Here is a 19,746-nt window from a genome sequence, read left to right as displayed (position 1 = left end):
CCGAAGTAAAAACAATAAAAGAATTCAAAGGGAAGCATTGATTCTGACTCTAACTGTACATAATAATGACTGAGTAATAGATATTACATTATATGATATTGAACTAATAATAATTGATATTAGTTGTAGTAGTAATATTAGTACATAGCATTTGTTTTATATATATTTCAAAAATATAGGTGGGAATGTAATTGGAAATAGTAGTTGTAACAATATTAATAAATATGGATTACAATATTTTAAGTTGTATTAATCTTTATAGTAAATATGATGATGATGATGGTAATAATAACTATACTTTATTTGCATTTGTTTTACAGTAACATAAAAATAAATAAAATAATAATATATTTATAAAAATATATCTTATATTGTATAATAATTTATTTATTATTTGATATAGTAGTAGCAGTAATGTTGTTATTATTATTTTTAATTTTTCTTATTGCTATTATTTTATTATTAATAATAAAAATGTTAAAATAATTAAGTATTTAATTTTGTATTATGTGTAAAGAAAGATAATAATAATATTTATAATAAATTTAGGTTGAATTACAGTATTATAAAAACTAGCATTTAATTATCCTAAATTTAATAAACTGTTATATTATAGTAATTGTTGTTGTTGTTATTGTTTTAGAAGTAATACTAATAATGCACTTTATATTATTTTAATGTTTATTTTTAAAAGTATTATGCATTTATTATTATTATTATTATTATTATTATTAAATATTGCATACTATTATTAACTTTAGCACAGCATCTTTAAGTATTAAGTTAAATGTATTGTTTTTTTTCAGGCACATTTGCTGTAATCAGTCTGATGATTGGTGGGGTTGCTGTAAGAGAGGCCCCAGACTCCATGTTTATGGTCAATGGGACCAATTCTTCACTGGTTGTGAATATTGAGGCCCGTGATTCCAGAAGAGTGGAGGTGGTTGTAGCTCTGACAACTCTAGTAGGAATCATCCAGGTGCGTCACTCTCTGATCGCCTCCTTACCATTCCTTTGAGCATCATATTAATTATACAGTCTTCTCAATACTTTTTGAGAATTATTTAATTATTTCTATCTTAAAATAATTTTTTGTAATATTCTTGACACACTGGAACCATAGCAGATCAAAACAAGTCCATTTTTAGATGTGTTTGTTAGGCACACAACTAAATTCCTGCAACACAGCTGAATATTCTTATTACAAAACAGACTGATTGCCATGTTTAGTAGATCACACACTTTTTTTTCCGGAAAAAACTTGACTGCAGTTTTTAGTTCACTCAGCTTATAGTCTCTTCTAAAGGGGAGCAACTTTATAATGACATACTTTGTACTAGAAAGAAGTGCAGTACAATGTTACTATAAACCTATTAAAAGCAGTCCATGGTACACATAACAAACCTCTCACACACTGTTTTTAATTGGCACCTTTTATGGAATACTGTTAACCTGCTTGAGCCGATTACTTCATGTTATCCTTCTCAGGTTACTATAGTTACTTTCAGATTGATGTTTGGGAACATAATTGTTTTTCGCTCTCCTGTAGTTTGTACTGGGTCTGCTGAGGTTTGGTTTCCTGGCGATTTATCTGACTGAGCCGCTGGTGCGAGGTTTCACCACTGCCGCGGCTGTGCACGTCTCAGTGTCGCAACTCAAGTACCTGCTGGGAGTGAAGACTGCACGCTTCAATGGGCCTCTTTCTGTAGTGTATGTGAGTAAACTTTTGAGAGTTAGTTTTTTGTTAACCTCTTTTACATTATTTAATGAACATTTAGACCCTGTTTCCAGATAGTATTGTCAACATGTATTTAAATGCATCTCTGTGACCACTTGTGTTCAGATTTGTTGAAGCTCTTCTATCATATTTTCATTCTGCTTTTGTGTGAGTGCTCAGTGCGACATGAATGAACAAACCATGTTATGTGCCTTATGAGAAGGCCCAGAATCTGGAAATACACAGATTGAGTCTATTTATTTACTTGTAAATGTGTGTCAATTTATATTTATTCAGTGTTTTAATTTACTTCAGTAATATTATTGACTCATATTAAAATGTTCATATGATTTGTTTACAATACAATTTGTAAAGTAATATTTTCTGTCTTATAGTAGATATATGAGACTTGCTTTGTTTATCAAATAAGTTGATCTAATTAGATTTGCATTGTAAACATGAAATAAAAGTTGAAAAGGTATTATTTTTTTATTTTATACATTAAGTTTTACTTGTAATACTCCCAAAATATTAATGTAAATCTCTAGATTTTTTTTTTTACAAAATTCTCTGCAGAAATAGCAAAAAATGCCTGCAGATTCTGTCTGGCCCTATTTATGAGCAGCAGGAAAGCAAGCAAATTAAAACTATGTGGATTACAATTAAGATTTAGATTCCGACCAAGCAGTTTAGCATTTAACAGATGTTTATTATACATGTAAACGTAGATGTCTTGACTAAAGCAAGGCTAAATCTAATAGACGTCTTAAAACAGCCCTAAACTAGACTTGTCAACAAATATACATATTCCACAGACTTCACATGTCTAGTCATTCATTTCTGTCCATTTGATAATTAGTCTAGTTTTGAGCTATTCTTAAACTTCTGTTAGATTTTTTTTTACTGTTTTTACTGTACAAATTTAGCCTTGTTTTTGCAAAGATTAGATACCAATAAATGTCTATAAAAACTTCTTTTAAACACAAAACATATGCAGGTTTTTTTTGTGTGCTTTCTCATAAAACTTTTAATGATAATTTGTTGGGTAAGATATTTGCTGGTCTTCGTGACTATTTGAACATTTTTTGTGTTTACACTACAAAAGTACCTCTGGAAGTAGTCAAAACAGATTAGACTCTGTTTACACCTGTATAAAACATCTATTTGCAAGGAGATTGAAAAAAGGATCTTACGATTCTTTGGTGTTAATTTTGTTGGTAACACTTTACAATAAGGTTCATTAGTTAATGCATTTACTAACATGAACTAATCATGAACAACACATGTACAGCATTTATTAATCATAATTGAACATTTACTAATCCATTATTAACATCCAAGTCCATGCTTGTTAACATTAGTTAATGCACCATGAGTTAACATGAACTAACAATGAACTACTGTATTTTCATTAACTAACGTTAACTAACATGAACAAATACAGTAGATGTATTGTTCATTGTTAGTTCATGTTAGTAAATGGATTCATTAACATTAACTAATGAACCTAAGAAATTTGAATTTAAAAAATGCTCAATGAAGCTGTACAAATACTTGCAGGCCTCTTTCGTTCGGTATCACTCATGTTTGGTTTGCTTGATGGTAATTGCTTAAAAATGAAATATATGACTTATGTTTGCAGCATGTTTCAGATAATAAAATGCGACTATTTTCAAATGTCACTTTAAAAAAATATATATAAAGCTAAATATTAATAAAATAAGACTCTAATACTGATCTGTAATTGTTCTTTTATTTTTATGTTTGTTCACTTTATTTTCCCCAGAGTCTCGATGCTGTCCTCAGGAACATTGCAGACACTAATATTGTCACTCTAATTATTGGGCTGGGGTGTACTGTGTTCCTGTACATCATCAAACAGCTCAACGAACGCTTCAAGAAGAAGCTACTTATCCCCATCCCTGGAGAAATCATAGTGGTAAAGCTTTAAATGCCTTTCTCATGAAACATTGTGCTCATGATCACACACAGAAAATCCCCCTGTTTAAATGCATGATGTTGTTCTTGTTTAGGTAATTGTGTCCACTGGTATCTCATACGGGATGCTTATGTCTGAAAACTATGGTGTGGACGTTGTGGGTAAAATTCCTACCGGGTAAGATTTACAGCCATGCTTAAATATACAGAATTAACGCTGTTTGTATTTTTGCAAATGTTCCCATTATAATATTTCTTTCCTTAATGTTTTGTTTGAAGGTTGCTGCCACCCAAGGTTCCAGACTTCTCAGTTTTTCCAAACCTCTTTGCAGACGCCGTTCCTATAGCTGTTGTTGGATTTTCCATTACAATCTCATTAGCCAAAACCTTCGCTCTAAAGTATGGCTACAGTGTTGATGGAAATCAGGTAGAGGAGAAAATTAGGTGTAACAGTACATTTTTTCGGATGATTTTCAAATGTTTAAAACAAATGTTGTCATTTTTATAACGGATAATAATAGTTGACGTTTTACATATCTTCATTTGAATAAATCACATGATAGATTTCTAAATCCCATGGTTGATGAGTTAGATGAATCAGAATATGAATTTTACTACAAATATAACAAAACAATTTTTATTGTAGTTAAATGATAGTAACCACAAAATACCTTTGGTTTTTATTAGTTGAGATAATAGAAATTTCATAATAGAAATAGAATAAAAGAATTTATTTGAAGACAAAATTGGTTAACTCATGTTTCATTTTTCTGTACTGTTATTACACTTTTGGTATTGTCATTGTACTAAAAAGTATTCAAGCACTGAATATTGCATTTAATTTGAAGAAGGATAACATGAGCTAGCACATTTTACAAACAAATACATCGCCCCAAAGACATTTTCCAGGTTGACAGTGATTTAAAATGAGATGCATTGCTGCACCGTAATCTAATTCAGTTGTCCTATTCTTCATTGTTAAAGTAACTTGATTCTGTTTCCTTGAAACAGGGGCCTGGATGTTATTTAGCTGCCTTTTATTTGGGTTTCTATGGCTTTTAAGTTGCAGTTGAAAGTTTAAATCAGCCAGACCCCACTGTTACTTAGTTACTTGCCATTTAGTGGATACTTTTGTCCAAAGTGAGTTACCGTACACTAATTTCAAGGATAGTTCAAATGGGGCAAATAGTGCAAAGTGGCAAGCCTAAGTGAACAGCAGTTATAGAGATGGATTGTGACCAGTTTTCTTGTTTAGTAACAAGCTTTTGTGCTGAGCAAACATCATTTGCTTTATATAGAGTGGCAGGCCTTTGTTTAAAACAGCATGCCAACAATCTTTTCACTATTTGCAGTGTTTACATGCATGTACACTTCTTTTAGATTTTTCTTTGGTAAGATAAAAAAACAACAGTTTTTTAAATATATTTTTGTAACACTGCAAATAGTTTTGATAAATCTTAATTCATCCTTGCTGAGTAAAAAGTATTCATATCTGTTTTAAAAATTGAATGATTGTGTATAGGCATGAACCGGTATAAGAATTTAATGGTATGATAACCTTGGATAAAGGTATCAGGGTTTCATGTTATCACTGTATTGTGCTCACTACTCTAAAATATATTCTTTTTAAATGTAAAAAACAAACAAAAAAAATCCCTTTTGAAAATAGTATATTCTATTTTTTGAAAGATTTATGATAATTTGGAGCAGTAAACATGTCAGGCTATATAATTTAAATAAATAATCTACTTCTGCTGTCTTCATTAGTTTCAAAAACACAGATTTCTTTACAATTCAAAATGGCATCTTTGGATATTTTTTTCTGCTGGAGATACTGTTGACCTAAAAACAAAAAAATTTAGGCGGTTTTAAAACCTTGACTTTTCCAAACTGCGGTATATCTTGAAAACGGTTATCGTCTCATGCCTAATAGTGTATATCGTGCACATTATGTAAAATGGGGTTACAAATTGCTTAGTTCAAATCTTTCACAGCACTTATACAACATTTTTAACATTGTTATGGTCCCAAAGTGAAGTCATTGTGCATTTCATGTGCCTGTAGGAGCTCATCGCGCTGGGACTTTGTAACTTTGTCAGTTCGTTCTTCCACACGTTTGTCGTCACCGCCTCAATGTCTCGCAGCCTGGTACAGGAGAGCACTGGAGGACATACTGAAGTAAGTCAGACACATTTGTGTAATATGCCATATCGATGATTCGAATAAGGATTAATGCAAATGATGATTGCAAGGATACATTTCCCGAAATGGAGTGTCCTTCAGATAATGACCTCACCACAGTGGTAGTATCACTGCTGTAAAAGCATAAAGATAAGATAAGATTCAGCCGTGCCTCCCGAAACGCTCAATTTAATGACGGTAATTTGTGTGTGTCTGTAGATTGCAGGTCTCTTGGCGTCCCTACTTGTGCTACTGGTGGTGGTGGCCATTGGATTTGTCTTTCAGCCATTACCCACGGTATGTGAAGTGCTATACGTATAGTTCGGTTCTTTTGGTCCAGATTGAAAAGGAAAATACTACATGTAGTCTTCATTAGCCCCTTTCACATTGGTAAACCGGAAAATATCCGGAAAATGACAGGATCGACTTTACCGGTATATTCAATAAAAGCGTTGTTCACACAGGCAAAAACGTTCCGGAATTTTTCCGAAAAAGATAATTCACATATCCATTCCAAAATTCCAGTAAATGACATCATTAACCAGAAATGAGCTCTAAGCGACTGGGCTTGTATTTGTAAACTTAGAAGGGGTCAGGCTTTTGTTGATGGATGATGGTAACGTTACATATTATGTGTGTGTGCTGGCGCTCACCGGCTGCTTCACGTGCACGCATCAAGCAAATGAAGCAGAGCTTAAAGGTAAAAAACGGCGGTTTACCATAAACATTTTATCGATAATTTTTTCCACAGTTGGCATTAAGAAGGAACATTGAAACGTATCTGACTAACATCTTGCAGCTAAATGTGTCTGGAAAAATATTTATTTTCTTAAACATGTGAATGCGTCTGAGAGTTCTGATTGGCTGGAGTAGACGTTTCACGTCAGCAAGGGAACACGCTCTTTCCGGCAATCTTCCTTCTGCGTTTACACAGGGCAGCATTCTGGAAAATTACTAGCAATGTTACAACTTCTCTTTCCGGAAAATTGGCGGAACGAATTTTCAGGTATTTTCAAAAATGGCCTGTTCACACATGATCCCTTTACGAAAAAAAATTACTGTAATTTTCCGGATAGGTCTGCATGTGTGAAAGGGGCAATTGACTTTCACACTGTCATTTTTAAGCCAAACCTAAATATAAAAATCTGCATTTGTTCTGGATTTATTAGATTTTGGGTTGAGAAAAATGTTTATATTTACCTTTTTGTCAGTAATGGTGTGATTAAAGAAAATTTAACATATATAAAATATTGTCATTTAAAGTTTTTTTTGTCTAGAAAATGACTATTGGTGAGAATAACCTTTTTTTTTGTTGTTGATGCAATATAAAATTACAGCTTTACAGGTTCATTACAGGTTTATTCCACCATATTTTTTTAATTTCTCTTTTGAACATATAACAATTAAACATTCTAATCATTCAAAATCACCTTTTTGGAATTTCTCAAAGGTCTTGGTACGCTTGTTTGGCGTATGTCGGCAGCATTCATACTTAATTGAACTGCAATGAACAGATCAAGTGCACAAGAGTTTAATTTAAATTAACCCAAACCTGTCAATAAATCGGAGAAGGTATGTTTTGTAGTCTGTTTTTTTCTGGGCAAAACCAAAGAATTCTTGCAAAACGTCAAAGGTGATGTTTATTATTGTCATCTTTGCACTCTCATCAGACGGTGTTGGCTGCTATCATCATGGTTAATCTCCTGGGGATGTTTAAGCAAACAAGGGATATTCCAGTTTTATGGAGAAAAAGCAAGATTGAACTGGTGAGCGTCTGAGGGAATTCTCATTTGGCTATTCATCATAATGTTTTTACCAATTTCCAGTTTACTTATGCTTTGCATTTATTCTTTTCTTTGAGAGACTCATTTTACTCTGTATTGGGTTATTTTTTGGACACGATTTGTTGTTTTTGCTGTTAATGGCTGACATGTTTTTTTCAGGCAATTTGGCTGGTGTCTTTTTTTGCATCGGTTCTCCTGGGCCTGGATTATGGTTTGGCGGTTGCCATGGCTTTTGCTATACTCACCGTGATTTACAGAACACAACGGTAAAACTCCAAGTCTTAATGCTCTAATGTCAACTAATACAAAACACAGAATGCTCTTTTGCTGGATAAAACTTATGCAGGAAAACTGCTCTTGATGTAGAAATAAAATGTATTTACTTATTTTCCTCCTCTGGTTATTACTATTATACAATACTATTATTACTTACTATTATTTTTTATATATATAATGAACCCTGTAGTAAAATATACTATTAGATGTAATATACTGTATGTATTCTTTATAAATATATAATTTCATGAATGTTAATGTCTGATTCACATTTTTTTCTTTTGTTTTAAGCCCCAAAAATGTCGTTCTTGGACAAATCCCAGATACAGGATTGTACTTTGATGTGGATGAATATGAAGAGGTAAGACATTTAATTTTAAAAAGTTCCTATGTTATATTTAGAGGAGACTGAACTTATAACCATCACATTAGACTTGGAGCCTCTACTCCATTCATTCTCAGCTCTACTTAGTCACAGGAGCCAAACTGGCCCTCATTTAACTTATTTTTTTTTCTTATCTACCGTTTGTTCTCTTGCTCAAGGCTGAGGAATGCTCAGGGATTAAGATTTTTCAGTCCAATTCCTCCATCTACTTCGCAAACAGTGAGCTGTATGTCAAGGCCCTCAAGGCAAAGGTAAGTCGAAATGCTCAGTGTTATGATTAACTTGTGGTTTAGACCAGAAAAGTCTTTTACTGTTCTGTCCTTGAGTGTGTTTGCCGCATCCTGTGAAAGTGAAACGTTTCCATGAACAACAGGTGTTTGGCCTTGTAAAGTTCAGTCCGTTTCACAGATGTGGTTTACATTTTTACTTTGTATGCCTTCAGACTGGAATTGACCCGGAAAAACTGCTTGATGCCAAGAAATTACAGCTCAAATATGCCAAAAGAGACACAGAGGGTACAAAGACTGTAAACCAAGGCTCTTTGCTGAAGAAAAATGCAGTCGTCTTATTGGTATGCTTTTTTTTCTTCACCTGAACATATTTCATCTGTAACTTTGGCATTTTCTTATCTTTTACACAGATGCTTGTAGATTTCATGTTGCAGCAGATAATTTTCCATGGAATTGTAGAATTTTCATAACAAAATTGTGTTTTGATTCATGTGAAAGTAGAGGTGTGCAGTTATTGTCAATATATTTATTTTTGTGAAAACAATTTTTAATTAATAATTATATGCTTTTTGCATCAGTGATAGTGTTGTCACGAAACTGGAATTTGATACCAATCGGTGCTAGGATTTTGAAAACGTCCATTTCCCGCTGACATTTGAGCGCTACTGAGCACGTTCTTAAACAGCCCTGATTTGCCGTTGTGTTCACATGCTCAACACAAATGACTGTGATTGGCTGTGAAGGTCATCAGTTCACCGAACTCAACACTGTTTTGAGCCTTTTAAAGCCACAAAGATCAGCTGATCTGTTTATAAGCTGACATACAAGCGATCGGCTGTTGAATCAGCTGATTTTCTCGGCTTTAAAGCGATACAGTGTCCATGTATCTGTAGTTAAACTAAGTAAACAGAGGTGAGTGGTGAACTGATGACCTTCACGATCAATCACAGTCATTTCTGTTTAGCTTGTGAAAACAATGGCCAATCAGCGTTGTTTAAGAAAGTGCTCAAATGTTAGCAGGAAATGGACATTTTTTAAATTTCAGTTCTAATTGAGATCTAATTTTAGTATTGTGACAACACTAGCCAGTAGATGGCGACAAGTCCCTGTCTTAAACACTGTTATGTTGAATCATTAAATAATTAGCAGATTTGTTCAGAAACGATGCAAGAGAACAAATCATTGACTCAGATTATTTCATTAAAAACAGATTCATTCAGGAACAAGTCATGTAACTCTAAAATGCACAAATGTTCTGTTCCAACTTTGTTTGGAATTATTTACATTGACGAAACAACAAAAATCAGACAATACTGTGTCAATACTGTCAGTCATTCAATATTTAACGTTATTGATCGCGTTCTAGTGTTCATGAAAGCATGAACTTGCTTGTGTATTATTCACAGAATTATTGATTCATTTAAACTTCATTCCAATAGATTTCATCACACAGTGAATGCTTTTAGATTTAAGAAGGTTTTTTAGACAGCTTATAACTACTATTACTATAAGACGATAAATATCTCACACACCCATATCTTTAAGTAAATGATTGCAATCCAAATGCCATTTTACATCTATGCAAACTATATAACCTTCACCCAGGCCCATGAAGCACACCACTATATCTATTCCATATTATAATAAATCTCTCTTTGTAATGCAGCGATTTAGTGATGCATCATTTCTGACTTTGATATATTCTGCTATGCCCTAATAGGACATGGAGCTGGGCGTCACTCATGAAGTCCTGAACGGGCCACAAAAACCAAAGCATGTACACACCAATGGCCAGATGACCGAGAAACACATCGAATCTGAATCTGAGGATGAATTCTTTCTGCAGCGTCTCACCCCCATTCACTCCGTCATCCTGGACTTTACTCCTGTTAACTTTATTGACTCTGTAGGAGCCAAAACCATTAAATCAGTAAGTCGACAGCTTTTATTCTCAAACAAGACCGATATTTGCAACCTATCTGGGTTAATATGTTTGACCACATGCTGAGCTGTTACATATAATTGCTTAGGTGTTTGTTTGTTGTTGTTTTTTTGCAGGGTAAGGAGGAGATTTCCATTCTGTTTTACTATTTCTCACACTTGGAGTTTGATATTTAAACAAACCCTCAACATTTAGTATAAAACTTTAAGATATTACACTTTCGTAATTATTTGGGCGATGGATAATGAGCTGTGCAGTTACTGAGCGATATCATTTATATTTACTCGCGTAAAAAAAGCAATAAAATACCATAGATCCAAGTTGCTCAAAACAATCTGAACACCTTAGCAGCTCTTTCACAACTTTTTGACAATCACACAAAACATTGTAGAAACGTTATGCAATTGTTTTTCTTTGTCTTGCAGGTGATCAAAGAGTATGCAACAGTTGACGTGAAGGTTGTACTTGCTGGATGTAGCAGTAAGTTATTTATTTCAAATAAATAAGTAAATCGCAATATTATATAATAGAGTTTAATATGTGTAGCAAAGAGTAATCACTTCCTAAGTAATATAGGAGGCATAAAATAGTTTTAGTGCTGGGAAAAAAATTATTGCAATTAATCACATCAGAAATAAAAGTTTGTTTTGATATTATTTAAGTGTTTATTAATTAATAGACCCCCTGTTTATTTTCCCCTAATTTCTGTTTAACAAAGAAAAGATTTTTTTCAACACATTTCTAAACATAATAGTTTTAATAACTCCTCTCTAATAACTGATTTATTTTATCTTTGCCCTGATGACAGTAAATAATATTTTACTAGCTATTTTTCAAGACACTTCTATACAGGTTAAAGTGACATTTAAAGGCTTAACTAGGTTAATTAGGTTAACTAGGCAGGTTAGGGTAATTTGGCAAGTTATTGTATAACGATGGTTTGTTCTGTAGACTATTGAAAAAATATATAGCTTAAAGGGGCTAATAATTTTTACCTTAAAATGGTTTTAAAAAAAATTAAATCTGCTTTTATTCTAGCCAAAAATAAAACAAATAAGACTTTCTCTAGAAGAAAAGAATATTAGCAGACGTACTGTAAAAATTTCCTTGCTCTGTTAAACATCATTTAGGAAATATTTAAAAAAGAAAAAAAATTCAAAGAGGGGCTAATAATTCTAAATTTAACTGTATACATAGATGCAATTAGTTGTAATTAGGCTTTGCCCAGCACTAAATATAATATAATATAATATAATATAATATAATATAATATAATATAATATAATATAATATAATATAATATAATATAATATAATAAAATAAAAACTTGCTGGATAAGTTGGCGGTTCATTCCACTGTGGCGGTTAAATTGTTAACCATGCCAATATATTATAAACCATTACATTACAAATGTAGCAGGCAGTAATTTTTATCTGTACAAATGTAATAATATAATATTTATTTATTTGTTTGTTTGTTTGTTTATTTAACAGGGACAAACACTTGACACAAGACAACTGATGCCGTATAATATAATATAATATAATATAATATAATATAATATAATATAATATAATATAATATAATATAATATAATATTATATAATATAATATTATATAATATAACATGGCAATAAATAATGTATAACATAATAATATACATATGTTATGTAACATAACATACATATCTAATAACATAATATTATTCGATAATATAATTCCATAAGCGTTTGCTTTATTTAGGTTAAAGTTCATTGATATATTTGTTAAACATGGCAACATGTTATAAACCATTACTTTACATTTTATATGTAGCAGTGAGTAATTTATATCTGTACATACTGTATGGAATGATATAATAACAAAGACAGCTGATAATATAATTCAGCTTAATATAATATAATATAATATAAATCGATAAGTTTGTAGGCTTTATGTAGGTTAAAGTTCATTAATATATTTGTTAAACATGGCAATAGGTAATGTATATTTACACATAATTTAATATAATATAATATAATATAATATAATATAATATAATATAATATATAAATGAAGTGTCTATCAGAGATCAAATGCTTTATGTAGGTTAAAGTTTATTCATATTTGCTGGATGTGGGAAACATCTCCACCTAGAGTTGCGACTAAAAACAAGCTCATACAGACAGCCAACTAGAAATTTAAGTTAATTGATCAAATATTATGTAATATAAAATAAATGAATATTAAAACAATAAACAAATTCTTCCTCAAGATGCTTGTATAACCGTATATATATGTTTGTGTTGTGCAGGGACCCTTCTGTCTGAACTCAGGACGCTCCAGTTCTTCAGTGAGCCTGTGACCCCTGACCTCATTTTCCCCACCATTCATGACGCAGTACTGCAGTGTAAACGTTGGAGGGATCTTCCCGTCCACCCAAACATCCACTGAACACAAACAAAACACCCAGGTGACCTCTGGGTTTGAGCGGGTAGGGCTGGAGTGGCGCTAATATGGATGGCGTTGTGCTGGAACGAGCACATGTACTGTTACTCCTAAGTCGCTTTGGAAGTCACCGAGCCCAAAATGTTTTAGATTTCAAAAAACACTTTATTTAATGCCAATATACCAGCAACTGTTGGGCTTAATATTGTGGCTACTCTGGTTATTATCGCAATAGCCATGTTTTTAAGATACTGACGACTGTAAAACACTCTGTACCTTCAGTTATTTTAAGTGCAATTAGGGTGGATGGATTAATGACCAATTTAGGTTTTTAGCGCTGGTCTAAATCTTTTAATGACATTCCAGCGAGCTTATTTTTATGATAGAAATTTAGTTTTAAAGTTGTACACGGTGTGCTTGCTGTTTGGCAATACAAATTAGGCTAATCATGAGTATTTCTGTTTTATTATTATTTGGTGCCGTTTCTGATCTGGCTGTAGTATTCAGTCGTTTTAAAAAGCAGCTTAATTTGTTACTTAATATCGCACAGTTGGCGAAGATGCTGCTTTTGATGTTATGATATACTTTAATCTGACGTTTCTGAGAAAAACAACTTCGTTTGCTGCCAGATATTGATTGTGCTTTTTCGCTTTAGGGTTTTACAGCCCCTTTAGTTCAATCGGTGACATTTTTTTTGGCTAATAGTTTATCTAGGTCACACCAGGGTTAGTTTGAACCTACTGTTTGTATTTATTTTCTTTGTGTGACTTCAAAAAACATTATTATCACAAAGTGTTCTTGGTTATTGATTATTGAAACAGCGCATTTCAAGCAGCAGACATCACATGAAGCGTTACATGAAGTCTCTGATGTTTGACGCAGACACTGCCTATGAAATGGTCACTCCGGGCACTCTTTGTGCTCATAAGGATTTTATAAATATATATATTTTATTCTGTACTAATATTTAGATGCTGTTTTATTGGGGGGTAATGAAGACCAAAGTTCAACAATCAGTTGCAACGGCAGTGTATTTTATTGTCTTTTTATGCATTTGTGAATTTAGGATATTTTTTATTGTATAATAAATGCAAATCACAACTCTAAATTATTAAATGTTTATTCCTTAAAAGTGCCTTCCAATTTATTTATATATTTTTAAATGGGTATAAAATAGCTTTCAATGCCAACTTACAAATTAGACCCTCTTTCACTTGCTAGTTTGTGTGTGAAAGACGTTTCTGAGGGAATATTTTTTCTTAAAAATAATACAGAGGACATCTAGTATGGATAATGTTTTTATTGGATACGTGACATCACAGAACGACAGGAATCTTTGAATTATATCAGGCAGAAAACAAACAGAAAAGCACATACAAGAGGTTTAGTTGTAAGTCATGTAGCGAGGGGTGGCGCTGAACTTGGCGTAAGACTTGATGACCTTATTCACGGCCTCCAGGAAGTCTTTCTCCGTGGCGATTTTTCTACGAGCTCTAATGGCGAACATTCCAGCCTCCGTGCACACGCTGCGAATCTCAGCACCTGAGGGGAGAAAAACACAGCAAGCAACGTGAACTTAAGCTGGAAACTTTAAGTCTTTGCAAGTATAATGTGCTTTCATGTTTGCTAGTAAGGACTAACCTGTGCTGTTAGGACAGAGTCGTGCAAGAAGCTCAAAGCGGATATCTCTCTCCACACTCATAGAGCGGGCATGAATCTTGAAGATGTGAGTACGTCCCTAAAAAAAACAAATCATTACATATTAATCAGAATGTGATGTTAAATGACAAGTAGCAGTAGTTTTTCCTTGTCACTATTGTAATTCTTCCACTGCTTACACTATAGACCATTTTGAGGGAGGTAAACGAATCAATAGTCCCAACATATTTCCATTTTCCTATTTTTAATTTCTATAGCTTCTGAGAATCCAAATAGAGCCACATAATGATAAATAATGTTATGATAGCGGTTTTACCCTCAAGTTATGATTGAATTGCCTCTTGTTATAGTTATGAAATAGTTTTATAACAAGCAGGAAATGTTTATGGGCCAGTGACATCGCCACATTGAAATGGCCTATTGTATTGGATTGGTTTAATACTTACTTCCAGGTCAGGCAGGCTGAACTCGATCTTTCTGTCCAGACGGCCGGGTCTCATCAGAGCAGGATCTAGGGTGTCTGGTCTGTTGGTGGCCATCAGGACTTTAATGTTCCCTCTGGGATCGAATCCGTCCAGCTGGTTGATCAGCTCCAGCATCGTTCTCTGCACTTCATTATCACCTCCAGCGCCATCATCAAAACGGGCACCTATTAGAGCAAAGCAATAGTGCAGTTATTAGGTGTCCAATTAAGGCTTCCCTATTATATAGTAGACAAAAGGTATGCTAATAAAGCAGTAGGCATAAAGTACCTGGATGAATGTTGGTAACTGTTTTAGATCCCATTTTTCCTCTGTTGTTTTTTTTCCTCGCCAAAATAATTATTTCTTGTATTTCTTCTATCAAACTAATAAGGTGTTTTGGTTTAAAGGAAGAAGTTTGGAACAACATGATTCAAGCAAATGACAGAATTATCTTTTTAGATGGACAAAAAACAAAACAATAACAATAAATTTAATAGAATTGTTTAAAATAACCCAATGTTATCTCATTTACCGCTACCTTCATTAGTTCACTAATATAGTCCACCTGAAGGAGTAAATGATGACCTTAGTGGTCGTTCCTTGCTGTTTATTATTTGAAACTAAGCAAACTGGAAGCAACTGTAATAATGCAACACTGTTTTAAAATTTAGTTCACATAATTCTAAATTATGCAATTTATTAATCCATTAACTGCCTGCTCAACAAAACGGTTGACCACATATTGACTGTTTTAAATTATGGCTGTTAAAGTCATTTAAAGAATGACTGTTTTAAATAATGTCTTACAGCATTGTTGGTTTATAAAAAAAATACCAAACAAACATAATCCTGTTGCACTTCTACACTTAATTTGGTTTTATTGTATAAAAAAGCATATTGAATGAGAATCTAAAATATTTGATGGCATACTTAAAAAATAAAGATGTAGTATTCAAAAATGTTTTATTTTGAATATTTTGAAATAAAGTGGTCTTACACTTCATATTTTCAGATTTTTTATATGTATTAATTCCAGTACTTTTACCATAAACCGACATTTCAATCATTTGGTAGAGGCTGATATTTTAGAAATTATAGGATGTTGAAAAAAAAAAAAACATTAAGTGTGTTAACTTGCAACATTAGGAGTTAAAAAAATGCTGGGTAAAAACATTTCTGGGTGGGGTAGTTAAAGGGTTCATGAATTCAAAATTTGTACAATTGTACAATTTGGTTGGAAAATGGATAGATGATTCAGCTTTGGGCACCATCTTCTGGTAATATGTGGGAATTCATTTGCCATGAGCCTATTTTAGATCATTGTGAGTGTTTTTTAACCACTCATAGCACATCAGCTGATGCATTATAGGATTGAACTTAGTCTCAGACACTGCTACAAATGTCACCTCAAATAGCGCCTTATTTAAGGGCACAGGGAGCAATTTCAGACACAGCCTACGATTGGATCTTTATTGCAGTGACTAATGCTCAGGGCTTGATTTATATTTAAAAACATATCTTGACAATTCAGTTTTCGAGATGTCTTAATTTTAAGGGGGTCTTACTGTGAAGTGCTCCGTTACTAGCACAAGATATTGTCTAAATATCTTATATTTAAATACAGCTAATATAACATGTAAGATAGTCACTATCTGACCCTGAGGTGTCAATCTACTAAAGCACATCCCCAAGAGGTTTACTGAACTTTAGATCAAATGGTGATTAGTTCAAGTGTTTACTAAGGAATGAAAATGCTACTGAATTGTCATCCTGCATCCAAACCTTGACTGTTTTAAAGCAAGGCCCTCAGCAGACCGTTAAGGGACCTCAAAATCTCAAGTCTCGCAGCTTGAGCTGGCCAAAAGTAGTAAATAATCTTATGCAGACTTTATAATTACCTCCAATAGCATCAATTTCATCAAAGAAGATCAGACAGGCTTTCTTGGTCCTCGCCATCTCAAAGAGTTCACGAACCATCCTGGCACCCTAGGTTAGTCACAAAACATGGTGTTTATTCATATTTGTCTTGCACTTAAATCACTTTTTTTTTTAATTACAGCTTCATGCAGAAGAGAAAAGGCACCTACCTCTCCAACATACTTCTGGACCAGTTCAGACCCGATGACTCTGATGAAGCAGGCGTCTGTACGGTTAGCCACAGCTCGGGCACACAGGGTTTTCCCTGTTCCAGGGGGCCCGAACAACAACACACCCTTTGGAGGCTCAATACCCAGGTTGACAAAGCGCTCAGGCTGAAATTAAAAGAGATTATTTTTGAACTGATGTCCATAGACATGTAATGCCCGCTGTGTATAATTAGAAGGTACATTTGAATGCATGCATGCATGACTCACATGGAGCAGAGGAGTCTCGACCACCTCTCTGAGCTTCTCGATCTGCTCTTTGCAGCCTCCAACATCGCTGTAGGTCACATCAGGCTTCTCCTCTACCTGTATGTGTACAAGACTCAATTATTTGTGCGGTGGTCCCTGGATAATATAAATGATACCAAGCAATCGGTGTTGTTTCGTACCTGCATCATAGTGACCGTAGGATCGATTTTGGGTGGCAGAGGAATATGGATCTGATACTTATTCCTGTCAACGCTGTGAACAGGTACACAACGCATCACTTTTAGGTGCTACGCAGGTAAAAACAGAAATAGCTGATTATCTTTTCATTTGCTTACCCAACCCTCATTCCTTCTTCAATGTCAGTCGGAGCAACCTGATCGCTCAGGTCCACCACAAACTTGGCAAACTGTTTCACATTAATGATATACTTTGGATCCTCAGAGTCAGCGTTGATGATCTTGGTGCATCTATGAACAGCAAATAAAAATGTGTAGTGTTATATAAAAAGTATAGGCTTTTGCAAACCTTGTTTCATTACAACCTCTTTATTACATTCAGTGATGTTCAGAAATGATGGTTAATTCAATTCTCATTTTTGTTGTTTTGTTATAAACAGCAAAGATGCTTTATCATTTAAAAATAAAGTGCAATATTAGTACAAATGCTAAATTTCTTAAAATTGTATTTATGTACACTTTTAAATGTAGTACATTTTGATTATTTAAAGCTGAATATAAGTATATGTACTTAAAAATGGAAACTATTTGTGGTTCAGTATTTACTGACACTACTTTAGTGAATTGAAGACTTTTTAGGACCCTTTAAGACCAGTATGAATGAAATTTTAGACTTCTACAGGGCTAAACACTGATAATTATTTCTAATAACCCAGTTTGCCAATAAATAAATAAATAAAATATATAAACAATGTTATTATCATGAGAAACTTTGTAATTGTTTTTAGTTTTCTTTCCTTGATTTTATTAAGATGGATTTATGGTGATTGAATGGATGTCAACCCGATTAGGTAGCTTTACTTGGATATGGGAAATTTAAGAACTTTTTAAAATAATTTAGGACCTACAACACAATATTTTTGTGAATTTAAGACTTTAAGGCCTACAATTTTGTTTTTTAAATTTAAGACATTTTAAGACAGCAGACACCCTGTATTAGGTGTACAACTTTACATCTGGTTTCTTCATAGAAAATGTATTCATTTAATTTCATTCAACGTTACATTATTTTTTAATCTAAAAAAAAAAAATTATTCCACCATTCATTGCACCCTAGATTAATATCTAAAATGCTATAATAGTCATACCTGGCCACCTGCAAAGGCTGCTCACTCTGTAGAGTCTGCTTGTCTGCTGCCAGATCCCATAGTGCCGGAGGAGCCAGACCTGTATCAGACTCTTTAATACCTGTATGGGACACACACACACATACAAAACAACATCAGTGCATTTGGTTTAATAAATAGAGAGACATAAAATCAGTTTCTTACATTGCAACGACAGCGAACATACCTGTCAGCTCATTTATTTTCTTCAGAAGCTGCTGAATATCATCTTCCACTTGTTTAATCTGTCTGGAATATGTGCTTTGGCCCTGTTCACAAATAAATAACACAGTGTTATTTAATTATTTATGTAATTAATTATTATTACAAATAATAGCTTAACCCTCACTGAAACCCATCTGAATGAAAATAAGATGTCTTTCTATAGTAGTAGTAACCTTCTATATTAGTTGTACTTACATAGGTTTTTAGAAGTGCAATATCTCCTTCATCCAAAGCTGTAAAACAGTTAAAAATGTATTACTAAAATATACTCCAATCAAATGACCCTTTGATTTTATTTTGTAAGACTCCTACTCATGCCAACAAGCTGACATAACAAGAACTGAAATATCATATCATGAAGTTGTTAAAGTAAATAGGTGGAATAAAATCTGAAATCACTGGCAAAAGATTATTCGGCTTCTGTTGACACTTTACAACTGCTAACGTTATGTGGCTAGTCAACAAATGCTAACTTGTTTGCGAATTCGTTTAAATTAAAATCAACGCAAAAGTCCATGCAAAACATACCTCGAATGGGTTTGTCCTCTTTCTCCTCTTCTTTTACTTTGCGTTGTTCGGTTCCTAAATAATCAGGCATGACTGCTTGCTTGATTGCTAACAAATTCGGTTAGTGACTGTAGGGGCGAGATTACACAGCAGGTTTTCAGACGAACAGTCACTGCGCTTTTGTGTTCCGGTGCATTAGGACACAGGAAACTGAGCTTTCATTTCAAAATAAACGTTTGTTTTTTTACTCCTTGATTTATTTTTATAATTAAACACACTTATATAAACATAGTTCACATAAAGGTTATTAAAATA

General features: G+C 33.3%; 2 protein-coding genes across 4 annotated transcripts in view; one reads left to right on the top strand and one right to left on the bottom strand.

The window, feature by feature from the left end:
- The window catches only part of slc26a5 (solute carrier family 26 member 5), a 47,850-nt gene extending 33,838 nt beyond the window's left edge, over nucleotides 1-14,012 (top strand). For 2 of the 3 annotated variants that reach the window (XM_087246069.1, XM_087246070.1), the window contains 15 exons: nucleotides 807-979; nucleotides 1,550-1,714; nucleotides 3,504-3,656; nucleotides 3,751-3,833; nucleotides 3,935-4,082; nucleotides 5,720-5,833; nucleotides 6,056-6,133; nucleotides 7,507-7,602; nucleotides 7,780-7,886; nucleotides 8,188-8,257; nucleotides 8,440-8,532; nucleotides 8,724-8,852; nucleotides 10,232-10,441; nucleotides 10,879-10,933; nucleotides 12,747-14,012. In XM_087246069.1, coding sequence (XP_087102195.1) covers nucleotides 807-979; nucleotides 1,550-1,714; nucleotides 3,504-3,656; nucleotides 3,751-3,833; nucleotides 3,935-4,082; nucleotides 5,720-5,833; nucleotides 6,056-6,133; nucleotides 7,507-7,602; nucleotides 7,780-7,886; nucleotides 8,188-8,257; nucleotides 8,440-8,532; nucleotides 8,724-8,852; nucleotides 10,232-10,441; nucleotides 10,879-10,933; nucleotides 12,747-12,886 — 1,814 coding nt within the window. In that variant the 3' untranslated portion in view covers nucleotides 12,887-14,012. 3 annotated transcript variants of the gene reach the window in all.
- Nucleotides 14,013-14,165: 153 nt separating this feature from the next.
- psmc2 (proteasome 26S subunit, ATPase 2) lies at nucleotides 14,166-19,577 on the bottom strand. Its single transcript, NM_200966.1, is given in 12 exon segments — nucleotides 14,166-14,422; nucleotides 14,522-14,618; nucleotides 14,986-15,188; nucleotides 16,902-16,989; nucleotides 17,091-17,255; nucleotides 17,358-17,453; nucleotides 17,537-17,609; nucleotides 17,693-17,824; nucleotides 18,682-18,781; nucleotides 18,887-18,968; nucleotides 19,120-19,157; nucleotides 19,453-19,577. Coding segments are annotated over 12 exon segments (1,302 nt in total). The 5' UTR covers nucleotides 19,523-19,577; the 3' UTR covers nucleotides 14,166-14,264.
- Nucleotides 19,578-19,746: the final 169 nt, after the last annotated feature.

Source organism: Danio rerio, chromosome 4, assembly GCF_052040795.2.
Source record: "Danio rerio strain M-AB ecotype USA chromosome 4, GRCz13ab, whole genome shotgun sequence".
NCBI lineage: Eukaryota > Metazoa > Chordata > Actinopteri > Cypriniformes > Danionidae > Danio > Danio rerio.
The sequence above is the reverse complement of the archived record's forward strand: the minus strand, read 5'-3'. Positions and strand labels throughout refer to the sequence as shown.